This window comes from Littorina saxatilis, linkage group LG6, assembly GCF_037325665.1.
Source record: "Littorina saxatilis isolate snail1 linkage group LG6, US_GU_Lsax_2.0, whole genome shotgun sequence".
NCBI lineage: Eukaryota > Metazoa > Mollusca > Gastropoda > Littorinimorpha > Littorinidae > Littorina > Littorina saxatilis.
This window is the reverse complement of record NC_090250.1, coordinates 37,498,091-37,518,185: the sequence shown is the minus strand read 5'-3', so window position 1 is coordinate 37,518,185 and position 20,095 is coordinate 37,498,091. Positions and strand designations below refer to the sequence as shown.

General features: G+C 41.9%; 1 protein-coding gene and 1 long non-coding RNA gene across 2 annotated transcripts in view; one reads left to right on the top strand and one right to left on the bottom strand.

The window, feature by feature from the left end:
• The window catches only part of LOC138969629 (uncharacterized), a 49,908-nt gene that overhangs the window by 19,995 nt on the left and 9,818 nt on the right, over positions 1-20,095 (top strand). Inside the window, exons 3-6 of the mRNA XM_070342487.1 lie at positions 1,874-1,969; positions 13,966-14,097; positions 15,601-15,780; positions 19,763-20,066. Coding sequence (XP_070198588.1) covers positions 1,907-1,969; positions 13,966-14,097; positions 15,601-15,780; positions 19,763-20,066 — 679 coding nt within the window. The 5' untranslated portion in view covers positions 1,874-1,906. The remainder of the gene's footprint in view (positions 1-1,873; positions 1,970-13,965; positions 14,098-15,600; positions 15,781-19,762; positions 20,067-20,095) is intronic.
• On the bottom strand, positions 17,064-19,060 carry LOC138969146 (uncharacterized). The gene is made up of 2 exons (XR_011456384.1): positions 18,483-19,060; positions 17,064-17,367 (listed from the first exon to the last, which is right to left on the bottom strand). It is a non-coding gene; the product is annotated as an uncharacterized lncRNA (long non-coding RNA).

Below are 20,095 nucleotides of genomic sequence, written 5' to 3'. Positions count from 1 at the left end.
AGCGTTCAAGTAAGGTGGAGCTAGTATCACACAGTTTGTACTGCTCGGCGAGGAATGCGCGTCTAAGTCTTTTTCCCCTCGAAGTCCGCAGGGATCTCCCTCTCATGAGATGCAAATGTGCTGTGACTTCTGAACTGCCTGGCCTGGGGCGGAGACGATCGGCACTCTACACTCTGGAATGACTCGTGCACCCATGCGCTCTGGCGTCGGCGAGGAAGAGATGCTGAAGAATCAAGATGAAGGACTCCAGTTAGTTCCGGAGTACGTTTAGGTGATGAAGGAAGGAGGGGTTGGAGTTAGGGAGGAGCCTCGAGGATGGGGCTTGACTCCAGAAGAAAGATTGAACTTGTTCTTTAACGTTGAACTGGTTATTGAACGTTAGTTGAACTTGTTATTGAACCTGGACCAAAGAGAAACATATGTTAATATCAGCGGTCCTAACTTTCCCAAACAATAAACATACACACACAATTTCACACAGTCATCAGCCTTCAATTGACCAACGGATGATGATGATGAAGACGGCTGCCCAGATTTGCACCGGTCAAACCCTGCTTTGAAATTACAAATTCTATTAGAATGTGACGACGGATTCGTGCCGCTCGAAGACCTCCGGGTACATCGTTGTGTGATGCATCTGTTACTATAGATGTTAATAGGTAAACCTACCTCAAACAGGTTCGTGAGTTTACGGCCCCCCCACAAGAAAAGAGCCTGCCCTTTTGTTCTCAAATGTTCCAAAAGACAGTTGGTACTTCTTCTTTCTTTGGATGAGCACTGACTTGTGAAGGTCCACTCACAATCTAGTTCCATTCATTCAGTCAAAACAAAACACCACAGTACAATTTACTATTCTTTTATTTGACCAAAGTCACAAGAAATCTTCTTGTGTTTTAACCAACAACATACACAAGCATCGCTTTTCTTTGGCGATATTACAATAATTCACAATACGTGTATCGATGCGAGCAAAATCAAGAGGTGGAAAGTGTTACGCCTTCTTGTCATGACGTCGCCTTCTTGTCATGACGTCATATTTTATGACGAGATGGCAGCTGGTTATAGTCTCGGTCCTCTAGCTGATCCAGTCTCGGCAAAGTAGTCTCGTGTACTGTGCTGTATAATGTCCAAAAGCGTCACAGTGTGTGTATGTGTGTGTGTGTGTGTGTGTGTGTGTGTGTGTGTGTGTGTGTGTGTGTGTACATTCGCGTGTTTATGAAGCATATTTCAAAAACCGGTGTATATGCACAGTTTTATAAAAATTGAATGATACCTTTTTGAAGGCATTGACTACCCAATATTGACGGACTGTGTGATGATATCTTCTGCTATGGTCTGTTGAGACAGTGATATCAAAATCGAGACCGGAGGTCGAGATTTTGATATCATTGTCGAAACAGACCAATAGCAGAAGATATCATCACACAGTCAGTCAATGTTAGATATATTGCTAATTCTCTGGACATTTTGTATTTACTGTAAAGAAATTACAAAAGTATTTGTCTCAGTTTTGGCTGTTCCATATCCCTCCCTCTGATTATTATTTCTTTTTGTTCACTCTTTTCTTGTACTTCAGTATTTCAAAATGTCTTTTCTTTCAAAAAGTCTTTAGTCACTTGGTGACTAAATTCTGGGATGATTACATTTTCATATATATTTGTTTGTTTTTAAATTTAAGTGTTTTTGTTTTTGAAGTGGGGAAGCAATAAAGAGGTCGTCGATATCAAAACTGATATCGACGGAAATGTCGTCGATATCACTTTTGCACTGAGCTCAGCTGTGCCCAATTGACCAATGGAAATCCACGTAACATAAGAAATAGCAATATTTGTTTCTATTGTGACACAATTTTGTTATTCTTGTGGTTGTGAAGGTGGACGGACTGGTGTGTGTTGTTGGTGAGGACATGGACCTCGGTCAGACTGCAGTGGGCTCAGCCATCCTGAAAAAGTATCCTCAGGTTGCTCAGGTGTGTACATGTAGAATAGACCTTTTTCACTTAAATTTTGGTGCATGCGCTGTGAAGTTTATTGTCAGATCTACCGGAACTAGGGGGCAAAAGGAAAAATCGACAACGAGGCTTGGTGCAAAGTCAAGTGCGGAGACGACGAGGCAAACTGTTGTGTTTGCAACTGCAAGTGCAACAGTGGAATGAAGAAAGAGAAATACGGTGGACAGAATTTGTCATTGTATGGCTTTCCGATGGGTGCAAGTGCGAAGGCGTAACAGCGAAGGACGCGATGGGTGCAAGCAATCCGACGACAGGGGTTTGTCGTGCCATTGAAAAGTCTGCTCGAGTCACTTCGTGTCTGGCAATGGCACGGCTATCAGCGATGCCAACTACGTTGACTTCGTACCCACCCTTAATCTTGGATTTCCCCCTCCCCACTCTCTACCTCTCTCTTTCTCTCGCATGATACCGTATATACATACACGGATGTTTTTCTGTGTGTGAGTTTGTGTGTACGATACCGTGTGTACGTATGCGTTTGTGCGTGTGTGTCGGTGTGTGTGTGTAATGAAGAGAGAGAGAGCGGTAATTGAATTTGGCTTTTACCGAATGAAAACTATTGTCAAAAACAGTGCATTAAGAACTAAAACCAACCAACCATCAAATAAAAAGCACCCTCCATCCCTGTGCGCGCCTTCGTGAGCGAGGCTGGTACTACATATTGTTCATACGAAATGACAAACACAGGTTACAAGCGATAACGCGCAAAAGTACTGGTTTATTATTTTACATCTGACACTAGGGATCAGTAATGTATAGATATATAGTTACAGTACCACGTAATGCGATACTACGTATTGCGATACTACTTATTGCGGTAAAAAACTTATGGACAGAAAGAAAAAGAGAAAAGAAAACAAATTATTAGACATGAGAAGTAAATACAAGAAAAATAAACAATCACAAGACAGGCGAAGACAAACAGACACGAAAGTTACAATTACCAAACACTCGTTGGTTAGTCCTTCAACAACAATAAAGAGTTACGTTCTGTACGTTCAACAACAATAAAGAATTACGTTCCGTACGTTCAACAATACCTTAAGCACTAAGAATACTCAAGAAACTTAGCATACATACGTTTAAAACCAAAATGGCTACTTTCAGAAAAATACAAAACGTTGACTCATCAGGCCAGGAATACAAAGCAAACTGTCATACCAAAAAAGTCTAACGACAACGTTCCTGCGTTAATCAAAGTCACAAACAAGATATTTACTCATCCACTTTCCCTCAATAACGTTACAAGAAATAAGCCCGTTTACAAACGATCACCACAGACCGCAAGCTTCTTTTACCTAAATTCTTTTAACGTAAGGCTGAAAAAGTCGGAGAAAACGTTTCACTTCGAACTTCGTTAACCACAGAAAACACAAGTTATCATTATAAACATTAGCGACTTTCTAGCGTCTACAAAACATTGCTGTACGTTCACAACACTAGAACAGTTGAACACACAATAAAGAAACACTACAACAAGTCAGACTTTCAACTCACGTTATACATAAACAACTCACAAAGTCATTACAAAATGGCGACCAAAACACAACACAAACAAGTAACAACAAAATTACCTTATGCGCTGTGTGGGTTGACCAGCAGTACCAAAAACGTGTTGCCTCACAAACGAAGGGCACAAAACGATTCACACTTGAGAAACAACTGTCTCCAAGAACATTACGTTGACGTTAAAACATAAGAAACACTCCGTTGGTTCACTTGATAACCTTCATACGTTTACATCAAAACCAAACGCTTCCTAAAACCCTCAGATCGACTGACGAGACAGGAGTCAAGCAGCGGTATTTATGGAAACAAAAACCTAACATGGAATAGTTATTCAAAAGTCAAAGGTCACCGGATTGACCAACCAACAACATTCCTAAGACAGAATCGGGTGAAACTACTATTTTACAACCAATCAGTAACCGATCACGCACTCCGTGCATGCCCAAAACTTAAAACGGTATATTTAACAGAAAGAACATCAAGGAACTAGCTGACATCACAAAGCTAAAAACACGTGAGTCACACGTATTCTAAAACTTGCAACGCAGATTCGCAGGGCTCACCTCAAAATCAAAACACGGAAAAGAGCACGTGAATCTCACGGTGTTCTAGAACTAAACGACGCAGTTTGTGACACTCCGACCAAAACCAGGTCACAACAACTGAACAAGGAGCACGTGAATTACACGTAAAAATATTAACGCTCCACAAAACGGGTCACAACAAGAAAAACACGGTTTACTTCTTTTTACATCGTGCAATGGCTTGATCAAACGTAATTACAACAAAAAATAGGTGAATGCATGCCACATCGGCATGCACACTCCCACCGGAAATTATATTAATATAATTTCCTTCAAAAACCTTTGTACAAACATATTCCTTATATCAAAAGAAGACAAACGCAGATTTAGACATTTCAAATTTACAACTCAAAACCATTGTGTTGCAAAACATTTACACAACAATATTATGGTTCAATCGTTTTCAGTGTTTCAACACATCTCGTTTCAACTAAATGCCACTAGTCATTTACTCGACGGCATAACAAGAACGCACCACTTAAACCATAAATGTCCGTTACATCATCTGGTATAAAAACAAACCGCAACAATCAACAACTGTCAAATTGGAAAAACACTCCAAAGTTCAATGTTCTTTCAGTTCGCCTACACAGCTTTGTCTTCGTGATTTTCACGATTTACTAACACAGTCATTTTGTGAATAGGTCGCTCTAATATGCGACTATCACCAGTGGGACGGCCGTGATTGTCTAGAGCCTTTGTTCCAACATGCACTTTCACTCGTCTGACCAGTCCATCAGATCCAGGCATCACCTCGATTACACGAGCCATGCACCACTCTGATCTGCACAAGTTCTGGTCATGCAAGACAACAACATCTCCCACCTGTACGTTTGCCTGGGGACGTTGCCAGACACGACGTTTCTGCAAAAGTGAAAGGTACTGGCTCTTCCATAGCAGCCAGAATTCGTCTGCCATCCGCTGGACACAGCGCCAACGTTTCCTGGCGTACAGGTCTGGATCTTCAAACACACCAGGGGGCGGAAGGATGGCACCTGACTTCATGGTGAGGACGTGGTTGGGGGTCAAAGGGCGTGGTCCATCTGCCGATTCCAATGACTCGACAGACAGTGGTCGACTGTTCACGATGGCCATCACCTCGTATAGGAACGTACGAAGTGATGAAGTAGTGAGACGCTGGCCTGATCTTCTGAGAAGACCATTCAGGATGCTGCGTATCGTTCGGATCTGACGCTCCCAAACGCCACCCATGTGACTAGCTGCAGGGGGGTTGAACCTGAACTCACATTTGCTTTCCAGCATCTTTGATGTCAGTCGTTCAGAGTCCATCTCTTTCCATGCCAGTTTGAACTCATTGCATGCACCTACAAAGTTCGTTCCTTTGTCACACCGAATGCGTGATATGTTTCCTCGCATGGAGACAACAATGCGTAGGGCGTTGATGAAGGAATCACTTGACATGTCATCCAGGGTTTCAATGTGGATTGCCCTAGAGGCAAAATACGTCACGATCAGCCCGTACAAGATTAATGTCATGAACTTGACGCAGTCATCACGGTACCCTTGTTTTTTCTGGCGTTTCAGGCCCTTCAGATGCTTGACTGCGGCACCTCTGTTGTCGGGGAGGGACGGTTTCTCTGGTCGAAATGGTAAGAGCATCTCGAAGTGACCAGCTTCGTTGACCTTCACGATCTTCTTGAACTTTACATCGTCCTGGGACATGGATCCTGAGTCACTTGCAAAGTCTCTTTCCATAACATGTAATGGGTCAGTACACGAGACTTCGTCCACCTGTACCTTGTAGACGTGAGCTACACGTTCTTCTTCCCTCGATCCTGGCTTGACGATGACGCGCATGGACGAGGCTATGCCATCAAAGGCGACGGAATGCGGTGCCTTGCCGACGACGCTCCAACCTAACTTAGTCTCTACTGCAAATGGCAGTCCTTGGACAACGTTTAGGGGCATGAGGGCTTCAGCGCAGTCGTAGCCGATGAGGAGGCCTGCTTCACAGTCAGGGTACAAGGGGGGCAGTTTTGGAGACAGGTGTTGGAGATGTGGGTAAGCTTTGACAGTCTCTGAGGTGGGGATATGAGTGGGGTCAACGGTCAGATAAGGTCGTGAGATGGCAGAAGGGAGCCTGACAAACTCACTGGAGGTAGGAGAGCGGACACGCAATCCAGAGTACTTCCTGCCGGAGACCACAGCATTGTCCTCAGTCAGTGTGGAGACCCTGAGTGTAGTCGGCTGCGATTTGGCTTTAACTTCTTCAGCCACTGACTGCACTACAAAAGTGGCGTTGGACATAGTGTCCAGTAGTGCGTACGTCAGCACCTCTACGTTGGGGTTAGAGTCACTGGAAACGAGAACGGGAACGATCATAGACGTGAAACCGATGCTGTTTTCCTCGCTGGCCTTAAGAGCAGACACCGTAGGGGTCGACGATGACAGTGGCTCTTGAACGTCAGCAGCAGAGGTACGGTAATTGTTCTTGTGTTCACTCGCCCCTTTGTTTTCACTCATACTGTTCTGATATTTGAAATTGTCATCGTGAAGACAAGTGGGATGAGCCTTCTTGCACTTCTTGCACGTCTGTTTCTGCATACATTGACGGCTCTGGTGATCCTTGCTTCTCAGACATCCGTAGCAGATACGGTTCTTGAACAGAAAATCTCGTATCTCAACCAGAGGCTTCACTATGAGTTCCTTACATGTCCCAGCGTCATGGTCCGGAAGTTGACAGTGCAGACATGCGGTGACATCCTCTGTCAGGGTTGACAGGTTCGTTGTGAACTTTCTTGGTGTCCCCGATGCACTTGTCAAGCCGAAAACAGGGTCGTTAGAAATGTCTGCTTCGAGAGTAACGAACGACACGAGTTCATGGAACAGAGGATACCTCTTCTTTTCGACCTTGGTTCGAGCAACTGTTCTAGACCATCTGTGACTCATCCAGTCTGGGAGCTTTCCGACGATCTTCCGTAGGTATTGGGCATCATCCAGGATGCTCAGTCCACCAACTTCCTGGGCAGCAACGGAACATTGCTGCAAGAAATCGGCCAGACTTCTGAGTCCCTTGGGATCCTTGCTTTTGACTGGGGTCCATTCGTCCAGCTTGGTCCGGAAAGCTTGCGAAACGACGTATGAGTTGCCGAACCGATTTTCCAGCACTTCCATGGCTCTCTCGTAGGCATCACCTTCTCTCAGCAGAAAGAAGCCGGTCACGGCCTCCCTTGCTTGACCTCCGATGTACCGTTGCAGATACAATAACTTCTCACTGCTGGTTATGTTCTGTCTCTCGATGAGAAACGCAAACGACGATCTCCAAATTGGATATTGGAGAGGGTCACCAACAAAAATGCACGGCTCCTGCATCGGCAAGCGGTTGATCATCAGAGCGTCTGATAGGGTTTTGGCGAGAGAGTCCATAGGAGTGTCCTGCTTTGCAGGAGTAGCAAGTGGACGTTGGTAGTACGCAGACGGGGGGTAAGAGGCAAATGGACGATCTGCATGACATTCCTTGTCAAAGTTCATGTACGCAGGGGGCCTTGCATTTTCGTTTCCCCAAATAACTTTGGGGGTGGTCTGATGTGGGTCCAGGAATGTGGGCACGAAAGGCTCTGGTTTGGGATGTAGGTGGGTATCATAGGGGAAACAGGGTGGGGTAACTTGAAAACGTCTGTGGTCCATGCGTTGGTGACGTTCTTCTGGGAAGTAGGTGTGTCGTTCTTGCGTCTCATCACCTTCCCTTGTCTCTGGTAGGTGATAGGACCAACCTGTGTGGTCGAGATCAGGCGGGCGAGGGCCTGTGACGCTTGTCGTTGAGTGTCCAACGTTGTGCAGAGGCGGCTGACCAGTGTATGCACCGAGAGGGTGCTGCAGTGTGGTCAGCAGCGCTGTAGGCCGCATGGAGGATGTAGTTGCAGCCGTCGTGTAGTTGGGTGTGAAGGGCTCCTGACGGACGAAAGGAGCGCTCGTTCCGGCGTGATGGGGGGCGTTGACATCCTCTCTACGTTGAGGTCCGTACGCCTCGTAGGTGGCGTTGTTGGTAGTAGCGGCGCTTGTAGAGGCGTTGACTCCAACGACGAGGTCCACGACAGGTAACGCGTGCTGTCGTGGCTCAGTCGTTGTGGTTCCTGCGATGAAGTTGGTGACAGCAGCGTTGACAGTAGAGATGTCACGGGTGCTGGCGGCGTTGCAGACAGGAACAGACGTGACGTCCAAGGCTGGCTGGTGTGTCCCTTGATCAGCAATGACGGCAGCACCTGTCCCTATTCCTATCGCTGTTTGTTCATTGTTTAGAGGAGGGGCTACAAGACTGTACAAGGGAACGAAAGGACGAGGGTGGAACCTAGAGTTCAACAAATCAACTGACGGTAGATCAGGGAGATCCTGCTGAACGGATTCACCTTGTTCCAATACTTGTAACATAGCTTGTTGTTCTCTTAAGCTAATTTTCAATTCGGTGGACTGAATTTGTCTCAAAGCCTTCTTCTGTTTAATCTCTTCAAGAGCTGCTTCAGCTGCGTCTTCGGCCTGCCTAGCTGCTATTCTCTCAGCTTCCTTAGCCTTTCTAGCAGTTTCTTCGATCAGCCTAGCTGCATTTCTCTCAGCTTCCTCAGTCTGCCTAGCTGCTGTTCTCTCAGCATATTGTTGTTGTAAGAGATCCAGTTCACTAAACTGAGCTTCCTTTATTGCGTCACCTTCCACTTTTATGGCCAGGGATGCAGCCTCTAGTTTAAGAGCCAATTTAGTGTCTTCAGAGCTAACACTTTTAGAGCGGAGAGACTCGGCGCGAGAAGCTACTTGGCTACCTGATCTCCTGCTACCTGACTTGTGGCTAGCTGACTTGTGGATGGCTGACGTAACGCTAGCTGCTTTATGGCTGGCAGTCTTACCACTGGCTGACTTGTGGGTGGATGACCCAACGCTAGGTGTAACACTGCTATGCCTGGAAGTAGGCTCTTTAGTCACCTGCACGCTAGTCGTTTGTCTGTCAAGAGCTCGATCAATGTCAAACATAATGTTCTGAACTGTTCTCTGAACATCATCCCAACTTTCCTGAATGGTTTCACCGCTACCAATACTACGAAGACCTTTCTCTATGTCACCAAGATCCTTGTACATGCTCAAAACAATTTGTTTTTGACTGGTTAACGACTCTTGATTAGGAGTTTCTTGGTTAAGCTCTGTTACTACCTCACCGATTGCTCGTTCCAAGAATGTTCGTTGTCTTGCGAAGTTTCTAGTTTTGATCTCAATCTGGTACTCTCTACCTTTTTCAGTAGGCTTAATGTCACGCCTAGGCCTTTGAGAATGTTCATCTTCATCGCCGTTAATGTCATAACCTGAAGCTTCCAATGGTTTATCTGCTGGAATCTCCTCCATTACAATGTTCGCTTATTCAAAAGCACTAAAAACCCACATAAGGTTTATCTGGTTATAAAGTAAAATGAGTCGATCCGAGGGTCGTTTGGGATAATACACAAAAGTCACAAAAAATGCGCCGGATACGGAGTAGGAAGATCTCTAACCGACAAGTTGATCTATGTCAAACTATGGTTCACTAACACAGTGACAGGTAACAATAAAGTCTTTTGCTGGTTATCAACAGCTACGTTTACGTTCATTGAGCGTCAATAACAAAAGTTATTTACTGGGCGTCAGCAGCTAAGTTTGTTTTACTGGGCGACAGCAAGCCAAGTTTTTTACTGGACGACAGCAACTAAAGTTTTTTACTGTGCGCGCCTTCGTGAGCGAGGCTGGTACTACATATTGTTCATACGAAATGACAAACACAGGTTACAAGCGATAACGCGCAAAAGTACTGGTTTATTATTTTACATCTGACACTAGGGATCAGTAATGTATAGATATATAGTTACAGTACCACGTAATGCGATACTACGTATTGCGATACTACTTATTGCGGTAAAAAACTTATGGACAGAAAGAAAAAGAGAAAAGAAAACAAATTATTAGACATGAGAAGTAAATACAAGAAAAATAAACAATCACAAGACAGGCGAAGACAAACAGACACGAAAGTTACAATTACCAAACACTCGTTGGTTAGTCCTTCAACAACAATAAAGAGTTACGTTCTGTACGTTCAACAACAATAAAGAATTACGTTCCGTACGTTCAACAATACCTTAAGCACTAAGAATACTCAAGAAACTTAGCATACATACGTTTAAAACCAAAATGGCTACTTTCAGAAAAATACAAAACGTTGACTCATCAGGCCAGGAATACAAAGCAAACTGTCATACCAAAAAAGTCTAACGACAACGTTCCTGCGTTAATCAAAGTCACAAACAAGATATTTACTCATCCACTTTCCCTCAATAACGTTACAAGAAATAAGCCCGTTTACAAACGATCACCACAGACCGCAAGCTTCTTTTACCTAAATTCTTTTAACGTAAGGCTGAAAAAGTCGGAGAAAACGTTTCACTTCGAACTTCGTTAACCACAGAAAACACAAGTTATCATTATAAACATTAGCGACTTTCTAGCGTCTACAAAACATTGCTGTACGTTCACAACACTAGAACAGTTGAACACACAATAAAGAAACACTACAACAAGTCAGACTTTCAACTCACGTTATACATAAACAACTCACAAAGTCATTACAAAATGGCGACCAAAACACAACACAAACAAGTAACAACAAAATTACCTTATGCGCTGTGTGGGTTGACCAGCAGTACCAAAAACGTGTTGCCTCACAAACGAAGGGCACAAAACGATTCACACTTGAGAAACAACTGTCTCCAAGAACATTACGTTGACGTTAAAACATAAGAAACACTCCGTTGGTTCACTTGATAACCTTCATACGTTTACATCAAAACCAAACGCTTCCTAAAACCCTCAGATCGACTGACGAGACAGGAGTCAAGCAGCGGTATTTATGGAAACAAAAACCTAACATGGAATAGTTATTCAAAAGTCAAAGGTCACCGGATTGACCAACCAACAACATTCCTAAGACAGAATCGGGTGAAACTACTATTTTACAACCAATCAGTAACCGATCACGCACTCCGTGCATGCCCAAAACTTAAAACGGTATATTTAACAGAAAGAACATCAAGGAACTAGCTGACATCACAAAGCTAAAAACACGTGAGTCACACGTATTCTAAAACTTGCAACGCAGATTCGCAGGGCTCACCTCAAAATCAAAACACGGAAAAGAGCACGTGAATCTCACGGTGTTCTAGAACTAAACGACGCAGTTTGTGACACTCCGACCAAAACCAGGTCACAACAACTGAACAAGGAGCACGTGAATTACACGTAAAAATATTAACGCTCCACAAAACGGGTCACAACAAGAAAAACACGGTTTACTTCTTTTTACATCGTGCAATGGCTTGATCAAACGTAATTACAACAAAAAATAGGTGAATGCATGCCACATCGGCATGCACAATCCCTTTCTCTCTTCCGCTTTCTCGCGCTTTTTCTGTCTGTCAATCCCCCCCTCTCTCTTTCTCCCCCCTCTCATTTCATCAAAGAATTTGGGAAAGAAGAAAAGGTTTCGATATCCTCGGTTATACCTTGTGTCAATATTTCCATTTACAAATATATGCAATAACACTGTCTTACAATTAGTCAAAAACAAAGCCCTTTTTTTCTAAAAAGATCAAAATCCGAAAGAAACAACTGAAAATCATGCAGAGACTTTCTTCCGAAAATTACAAATCTCTGGCAAATTGAAAGGAACAACAAAATATTCCTTCAGAGAGAGCGAGAGAGAGAGAGAGAAGAGAGAGAGAGAGAGAGAGAGAGAGAGAGAGAGAGCAGGGCCGGACCAGTACGTTTTCAGGGGGGGGGGGGGGGGCGCTAAAATGTTGCCCCCATAAGCTGAAGATATGTTAACATTTATACATGAAAAATTATCCTATTCTTGCACAAAAAAGTCATTTAAATAATGAAATAGCACCACCAGAAATTTAACATCTCTCTCTCTCTCTCTCTCTCTCTCTCTCTCTCTCTCTCTCTCTCTCTCTCTCTCTCTCTCTCTCTTTTTTTTTTTTTGGGGGGGGGGGGGGCTAAAGCCCCCAAAGGCCCCCCCCCCCTCTCGTCCGGCCCTGGAGAGAGAGAGAACTCAGAATGGTTTATTATTAAGGCCACAGAGAGAGAGAGAGAGAGAGAGAGAGAGAGAGAGAGAGAGAGTGAGTGAGCGAGCGAGTGAGCAAGAGAGAGAGATAGAGTCACACACACACACACACACACACACACAGGCACACACACACACTGAAACAGACACACGCACACATACGCACACACATACATACACAGACATACATATACACACACAAACCACGAGTGAGAGCGAGAGACTGAAAAAATGAGAAAGAGAGAGTCGTCAGTAAGTAGTGGTATTGACACGTAGCGATAATGACACGTCGCGCTAAAAGATGTAGTGCTGTCGACACGTAGTGATAATGAACGAATGATAGCGACTCATCGACAAATTATTTGCAGCACTAATCAACGTAGCGATAGCGGCACGTAGCACAAATGACACGTAGGACAAATGACACTCAGCACAAATGACACGTAGCGCTAGCGATACGCACCCTCGCTTATGCAGGGGAAGTTCGCCAAGTCTTTCGTCCATATACCACCAATAGCAGTTTCAAACCAAACCAATTCGGGGGGGGGGGGGGGGGGGGGTTGCTCAGTTGGTAGAGGCGCTGGCTTTAAAACCGGTTGTTACTATCAGCGTGGGTTCAACCCCCAAGTTCGGCGCGGGATGTGTGTCCCAGAGTCAACTTTGTGCAGACTCTCCTCGGTGTCCGAACACCCCCCGTGTGCACGCATGCGCACGATAAAGATCCCAGGGTCACAGCGAAAGCCTCAGGCCTTGGAAACACGAATACATGCATGCAAAAATATGAAGCCCGGGTGTCCGTTCGGCCAACAGCCAATAAAGTAACCATTTCAGCACTGACCCAAGACGACCCAACCCGGTCCCTAGCCCACTTCAGGTCTCCTCTAGCAGCCGGCAGCTAGCTGTCTACATCCCCCCCCCCTGCATTTTTATTTTTTATTTTCATACAAAGCCGGGTTTTTCCGTGTAACATGCCCCTAATGGCTTTGCCGTGAGGGCGTAAAACTTACAATTTCTCTCTTTCAAACCATACCTTCGTGCATGTCCTTGACTTTTTGTTCATGATTTTGAACAAGATAATCCGTTTTCTTGCAGAATTTCTCAAAGTAATCCTCTGGCAAAGTAATTTTCGAGCATCGAAAGTGAAAGAGGTATTTCAGGCCAGGCACCTATTGCCCCCTAGTTCCGGTTATCAGAGAGAGGCTGCCGTGCCCTAAAATCTGATTGGTCGAAACGCTGGGGGCAAAGGTTATACGAAAAAGGTCTATTTGGCTCGACTTTTGTTCAGGTGCGTGTGTTTGTCAGGTTTGTCTGTCTGTATATCTTTGGCTGGCTGGCTGGCTGGCTGGCTGTCTGTCTGTTTGTCTGTCTGTCTGTCTTCCTCTTGTGACTGTATGTGTGTACATTTCTGTCTTCTGGATATATATAAGGGCCTGCATAGCTGGTTGTTTTCATGTGTGTATGTGTCTCTCTGTGTCGGTGTATCTGCCTGTGACTGTGTGTGTTCCCATCTGTGTTCTTGGTTAATGTGTCAGTAAATGTTGTAGGAGCTGTGCATTTATGTTCACTAGAGCGGATGATTTTCCCCCAGTTTTCGTGACATGTTTTCTTTGTTTGAGTCAGTTGGTAATTTAAAATATGTGAACATTTTTTTTTAAGCTGGACAAAGATAAGTATGTGGGCAACCAGGGGTAGAATTATGTATACTGATTGTTTTAAGTCTTATCTCACAATCATAAGTTGTGACAGCTCTTTGGTTTTTTATATAGGTTGCACCACAACAAGGGAGCGCAGGTCAGGTGAAGACAGTTACAATTCCTCCAGGACCTATGGGACAACAGTCTGCGACTGTTCTCTTTTTCGCCATCCTGACCAAATGGCAAGGACAAAACCTACAAGCTGTGAGTGAAAATAAAAGAGGCATTCATAAACTCTTCATTTCTTCTTCTTCTTCTTGTCGTTCGCCAATGCTAAACTTGTAGTCCAGCTCTGGTAATGAAGCTGGTGGTCTGATGAAGAGCCTCCACAGGTCCATGCAGCTTTTCATGAAGGGGCACCGGCCTGGTCCAGATCTCTCTCCTCAGGGGCTGTCTTCATTTCTGAAAAGCTTAAAGCGTTTGCCTATATATTAGAGCGTTAGCTGGTTGGTAATTTGATTACATGCGGCATTTATTTTCTTCCAATTTATAGGCATGCAAAGTTAGCAAACTTCAGATTATTTGTTTGGGTTAATTAGTTACGTTAGACTGGTTTGGTTGATTCATTGACCATTTTCTGGATTTGTGTTCAGTTTTATCTTTATGTACCTTTGAGGCTAGCTGTTCTCAGTTGATGTCAGTTAATTTGAGGGGGGGGGGAGGAGAGGGTGTTGTCAGTGTGCGTGTAAAGAGTATTCAAGTTCAACATTATATGTTAGAGATTAGAAAAAGAGTATTCAAGTTCAGCATTGTATGTTAGAGATTAGAAGAAGAGTATTCAAGTTCAGCACTGTATGTTAGAGATTAGAAAAAGAGTATTCAAGTTCAGCACTGTATGTTAGAGATTAGAAAAAGAGTATTCAAGTTCAGCATTGTATGTTAGAGATTAGAAAAAGAGTATTCAAGTTCAGCACTGTATGTTAGAGATTAGAAAAAGAGTATTCAAGTTCAGCACTGTATGTTAGAGATTAGAAAAAGAGTATTCAAGTTCAGCACTGTATGTTAGAGATTAGAAGAAGAGTATTCAAGTTCAGCACTGTATGTAAGAGATTATAAAAAGAGTATTCAAGTTCAGCATTGTATGTTAGAGATTAGAAAAAGAGTATTCAAGGTCAGCACTGTATGTTAGAGATTAGAAGAAGAGTATTCAAGTTCAGCACTGTATGTAAGAGATTATAAAAAGAGTATTCAAGTTCAGCATTGTATGTTAGAGATTAGAAAAAGAGTATTCAAGGTCAGCACTGTATGTTAGAGATTAGAAAAAGAGTATTCAAGTTCAGCATTGTATGTTAGAGATTAGAAGAAGAGTATTCAAGTTCAGCACTGTATGTTAGAGATTAGAAGAAGAGTATTCAAGTTCAGCACTGTATGTTAGAGATTAGAAGAAGAGTATTCAAGTTCAGCACTGTATGTTAGAGATTAGAAGAAGAGTATTCAAGGTCAGCACTGTATGTTAGAGATTAGAAGAAGAGTATTCAAGTTCAGCACTGTATGTTAGAGATTAGAAAAAGAGTATTCAAGTTCAGCATTGTATGTTAGAGATTAGAAAAAGAGTATTCAAGTTCAGCATTGTATGTTAGAGATTAGAAAAAGAGTATTCAAGTTCAGCACTGTATGTTAGAGATTAGAAAAAGAGTATTCAAGTTCAGTCAGCACTGTATGTTAAAAATGACAAACAAAATTGTTTTTGGTTTTTTTGGTGAACAGCAGAACATCAAGTTGATGGTACAGCGGTGCCTGCAGTCTGCGGTGAAGCAAGAAATCAGCAAAGTAGCGTTCCCCCCGCTGGGTATGGGGAGAAAGTTCCAGCTTCCTGAAGACACTGTGGCCAGTGCCATGGTGTCCACTGCTCACCAATTTCTCCAGAATAACCGAGGGACACTGCAGGTAAGAAAACCTGATAGGGTTGAAGTTGACCACTTCCACCCCACAATGCATCTCCACCACAACATGCTTTGATCACTTTAGCAGTCAAGAAAATAGATTTGATATATTGAAACTAAACAAGTCGCGTAAGGCGAAAATACAATATTTAGTCAAGTAGCTGTCGAACTCACAGAATGAAACTGAACGCAATGCCATTTTTCAGCAAGACCGTATACTCGTAGCATCGTCAGTCCACCGCTCATGGCAAAGGCAGTGAAATTGACAAGAAGAGCGGGGTAGTAGTTGCGCTAAGAAGGATAGCACGCTTTTCTGTACCTCTCTTTGTTTTAACTTTCTGAGCGTGTTTTTAATCCAAACATATCATATCTATATGTTTTTGGAATCAGGAACCGACAAGGAATAAGATGAAAGTGTTTTTAAATTGATTTCGACAATTTAATTTTGATAATAATATTTATATATTTAATTTTCAGAGCTTGTTTTTAATCCGAATATAACATATTTATATGTTTTTGGAATCAGCAAATGATGGAGAATAAAATAAACGTAAATTTGGATCGTTTTATAAATTTTTATTTTTTTTTACAATTTTCAGATTTTTAATGACCAAAGTCATTAATTAATTTTTAAGCCACCAAGCTGAAATGCAATACCGAAGTCCGGGCTTCGTCGGAGATTACTTGACTAAAATTTCAACCAATTTGGTTGAAAAATGAGGGCGTGACAGTGCCGCCTCAACTTTCACGAAAAGCCGGATATGACGTCATCAAAGACATTTATCAAAAAAATGAAAAAAACGTTCGGGGATTTCATACCCAGGAACTCTCATGTCAAATTTCATAAAGATCGGTCCAGTAGTTTAGTCTGAATCGCTCTACACACACACACAGACACACAGACACACGCACATACACCACGACCCTCGTTTCGATTCCCCCTCGATGTTAAAATATTTAGTCAAAACTTGACTAAATATAACAAAAAAGCTAGGTATGCAGCTAACTAAAACAAAGGAGAATGATCGAGTGCCTGATTTAATGATTGTCGTTAAAAAATACTTCAGGTAATTTAAGAATAAGAATAAGAATAATTAATAAGAATAAGAATACTTTATTATCTCACAGAGAAATTCAGGCGTGGTACATGACAATAATACAAACAAGACATTGATTTTATGTAAACCTACTGCTAAAACATACTTAAATTTGTTCTAGCATGGTTAAGGGAGGATTCGGGGTGAGGTAAAACTCTTGCTTTCACAATAAACAACAAAAAATGAGATAAGTGTTCTAAAGAAATTTATTTTGAATTAAGCAGTTTAGTCAACTCAGTTTTCAGGTTACAAAAACATAGTCTAAAACAAGTAAAAGTTGTTCATTCAATCAACAAAATTCTTCTCATTCGCCAAAATAAAAGTTCTTCATGTTTAGATTACTAGTTTCAAAATACAAAAATCTCTTCTCTAAATCAAACTAAAAAACTAACTAACTCTCTCATCAAAAACCAAACACAACCAGAGATCCACTAGACCCAAAAAATATCCAAAGTGAACTCAAAACGTCCTCAACAGAGTTGAGAAAATTACCCCTGAAAAATAAAACAAAAACAGTATAAGTATACATTTAAACAATCATCAAGATCAAATTTCAGTTCCACTAGAACACTTTTGTATACACCATAGAACAAAACAAAAAGAACATAACACCTAATACAACACAACACTAAAACAATGCAATGCTCTTGTTATGATTGAAGAATGGAATACAATAGGAATATCATATCATGTAATACATGATATATGGAATCCAACCCAACCAGAAATATTGTCTAAACCACAGCCCCACTTGTCTGTGATAACAAAATTCCTCAATAATGGACAAGAAGTTATGTTAAGACTAATTCAGACACAGCTACAAGCAGAGTCAATCAAAACTATACTTCATCCATTTAGTGACTAGCTTTAAGCATAATCACCTTACAGAAAATCTAAGACATTCACTTGATGTCTCAAATTACTCTTGATGTAACCAGTAACCACTCGGAATTACATCTCTCAAAAGCTGACAGTTAACAAAACAACTGTGCAGACTAGTAATCTCAGTTCGCGTGGTGATTCCTCTTATTTCAATACAATTCCTATATTCCATTTCTTACAACCATCAACAATCCACATAAAACAAATACTTCAATCTTCTTCTGCTCCACACAACAACAATTATACAATTCTCAAATTAATGACAAATCAACTTGAATTAACTGCAGAAATGAACAAGTTGTTAACACTTATCATTTCCATGCCTCAACAAGATAAACAATCAACATCCTGAAGCTTCCAGAAAATCCACATTATCAGTACCATGTGAATAAGTCAGGCAACAAGGAAAAATGAAGTTTCATCAAATATAGTCCTAAAATAATAATCAACTATTACCCAACAACTAATACATAAAAAACATCTTGTATAATCACATCATTTCAATCAAACACTAATTTATCATGTCACAATTTATTTCTTCTGTATCTTCATACCATCATTTTGCTCAGAGCACATGGTTTGTTTGGCATCTTTCCAGAGTACAATATAATCAATTCCAATCCCAAACATCTTCTAAAAATAAAAAATGCCACATCACCTAACTTTTCAAAACAGTACATAGCATATATAGGAAACCAACTAAATTCATATTAAAGCTGTTTCTTACCTGATTTAGGAATAAAAACGTTTTTTCACTTCAGACAAATTTGGCCTGGGACTGTCTGCTCAGTCAGGTTCTCAAAGAAAGGATGCAAGTCTTGTAAAAATCCAAAATCAGTTATTAATTGACATCAGTTTACCTCCTAACAAATAAAACAAGATGTCCCAAAATTCACTAAAATTACCAAGCATTAATTAAACATTTTCCAAATAATTTCTTAACACTAAATGTATTTATAAAGTTAATAAACACTAACATTCCTGGTTTTTAAAAAGTGAGATTCAAAGACATGTCCTAGCATCTTCAACTAAACCAAATTTTCTAATAATAACATTCAAAAACATTATTATCTCATTACTAAATAGTACACGTTAAGCATAACTAAACAATAATACAACTTTAATCTTTACAACAACAAAATGGTAAAACGATCATGGAACCAAGGGAAGTAATCCAAAAACATAGCATATGTGGAAAACGGCCACAGTTCTTCCCCTTGATATAGAATTATATAACCGATTTGACTAGTAAAACCTTGAAAGAATATGACTGAAAAAGATGATTCTTTCACATGTTTACATTTACATAAAACATATAGCACTATTTATAACAGGGCAGGTTATAAACACACCTCCCACATACCTCTCTGGACATTCCTTGCATTGTGCTTACGCATTCAGACATGAACACATCCATGTCTCACTTACACATCGCACACATGGACATTCTTATACGCTCAACTTACCCATTCACACATGGACATTCGACCACGCTCCACTTACACATTCTTATACGCTCCACTTACACATTCACACATGGGCATTCTTATATGCTCCACTCCCACATGGACATTCGACTGCGCCCACTTACACATTCACACATGGACATCTTTAAAGCACTGCGCTTACATATTCTCGCACACCTATGCGTATAATGAACTATGTCTAAACATCATTGCAAAATATCGTAGCATACAATATATCACAGAAAATATACGGTTGTACATAAAACCAATTGTCACAATATAATACATATGTAGTGACGTGCAAGTTCAAATCATTCAATATTCTGGAGTTTTTTGATTTGCCTAATTTAAGAGGTGTATGTGCGTGTCTGTGTCTGTGTGTGTGTTTGTTTGTATGTGTGTATGGTGTGTGAGAGTGTGTGTCTGTGTGTGTGTGTCTGCGTGTGTGTGTGTGTGTGCAGGTGGGCGGGCATGTTCATGCCTGCTACTTTTTGCCGAATATAGATCTCAAGGCTGATTTTATTACCTTTCTTCTATGCAGGGCATAACGTTTGTCATTTACGACACAAGTGTGGCCAGGAAGTTCCGAGAGACTGCACGGAACCTTGTCCAGCCACCACCGCCACCACACCTCCAAGCTTTACTGGGGCTTCAGCAGCCAGCCCATGACTCAGGGAGCGATGATGACAATGATTCAGACAATGATGATGATTCTGATAATGGTGGTTATGGTGATGGAGGGGACTTCGTCAGTCGGGCAAGTGACCACGACTGGGCAGGCAGCGATGAAGATGCGTACGGCGGCCAGTTTGCCTTTGCTTTTGATGATGAGGACCAAGACCAGAGTAAGCTTATTGAAAATGTGTGCTGAGTG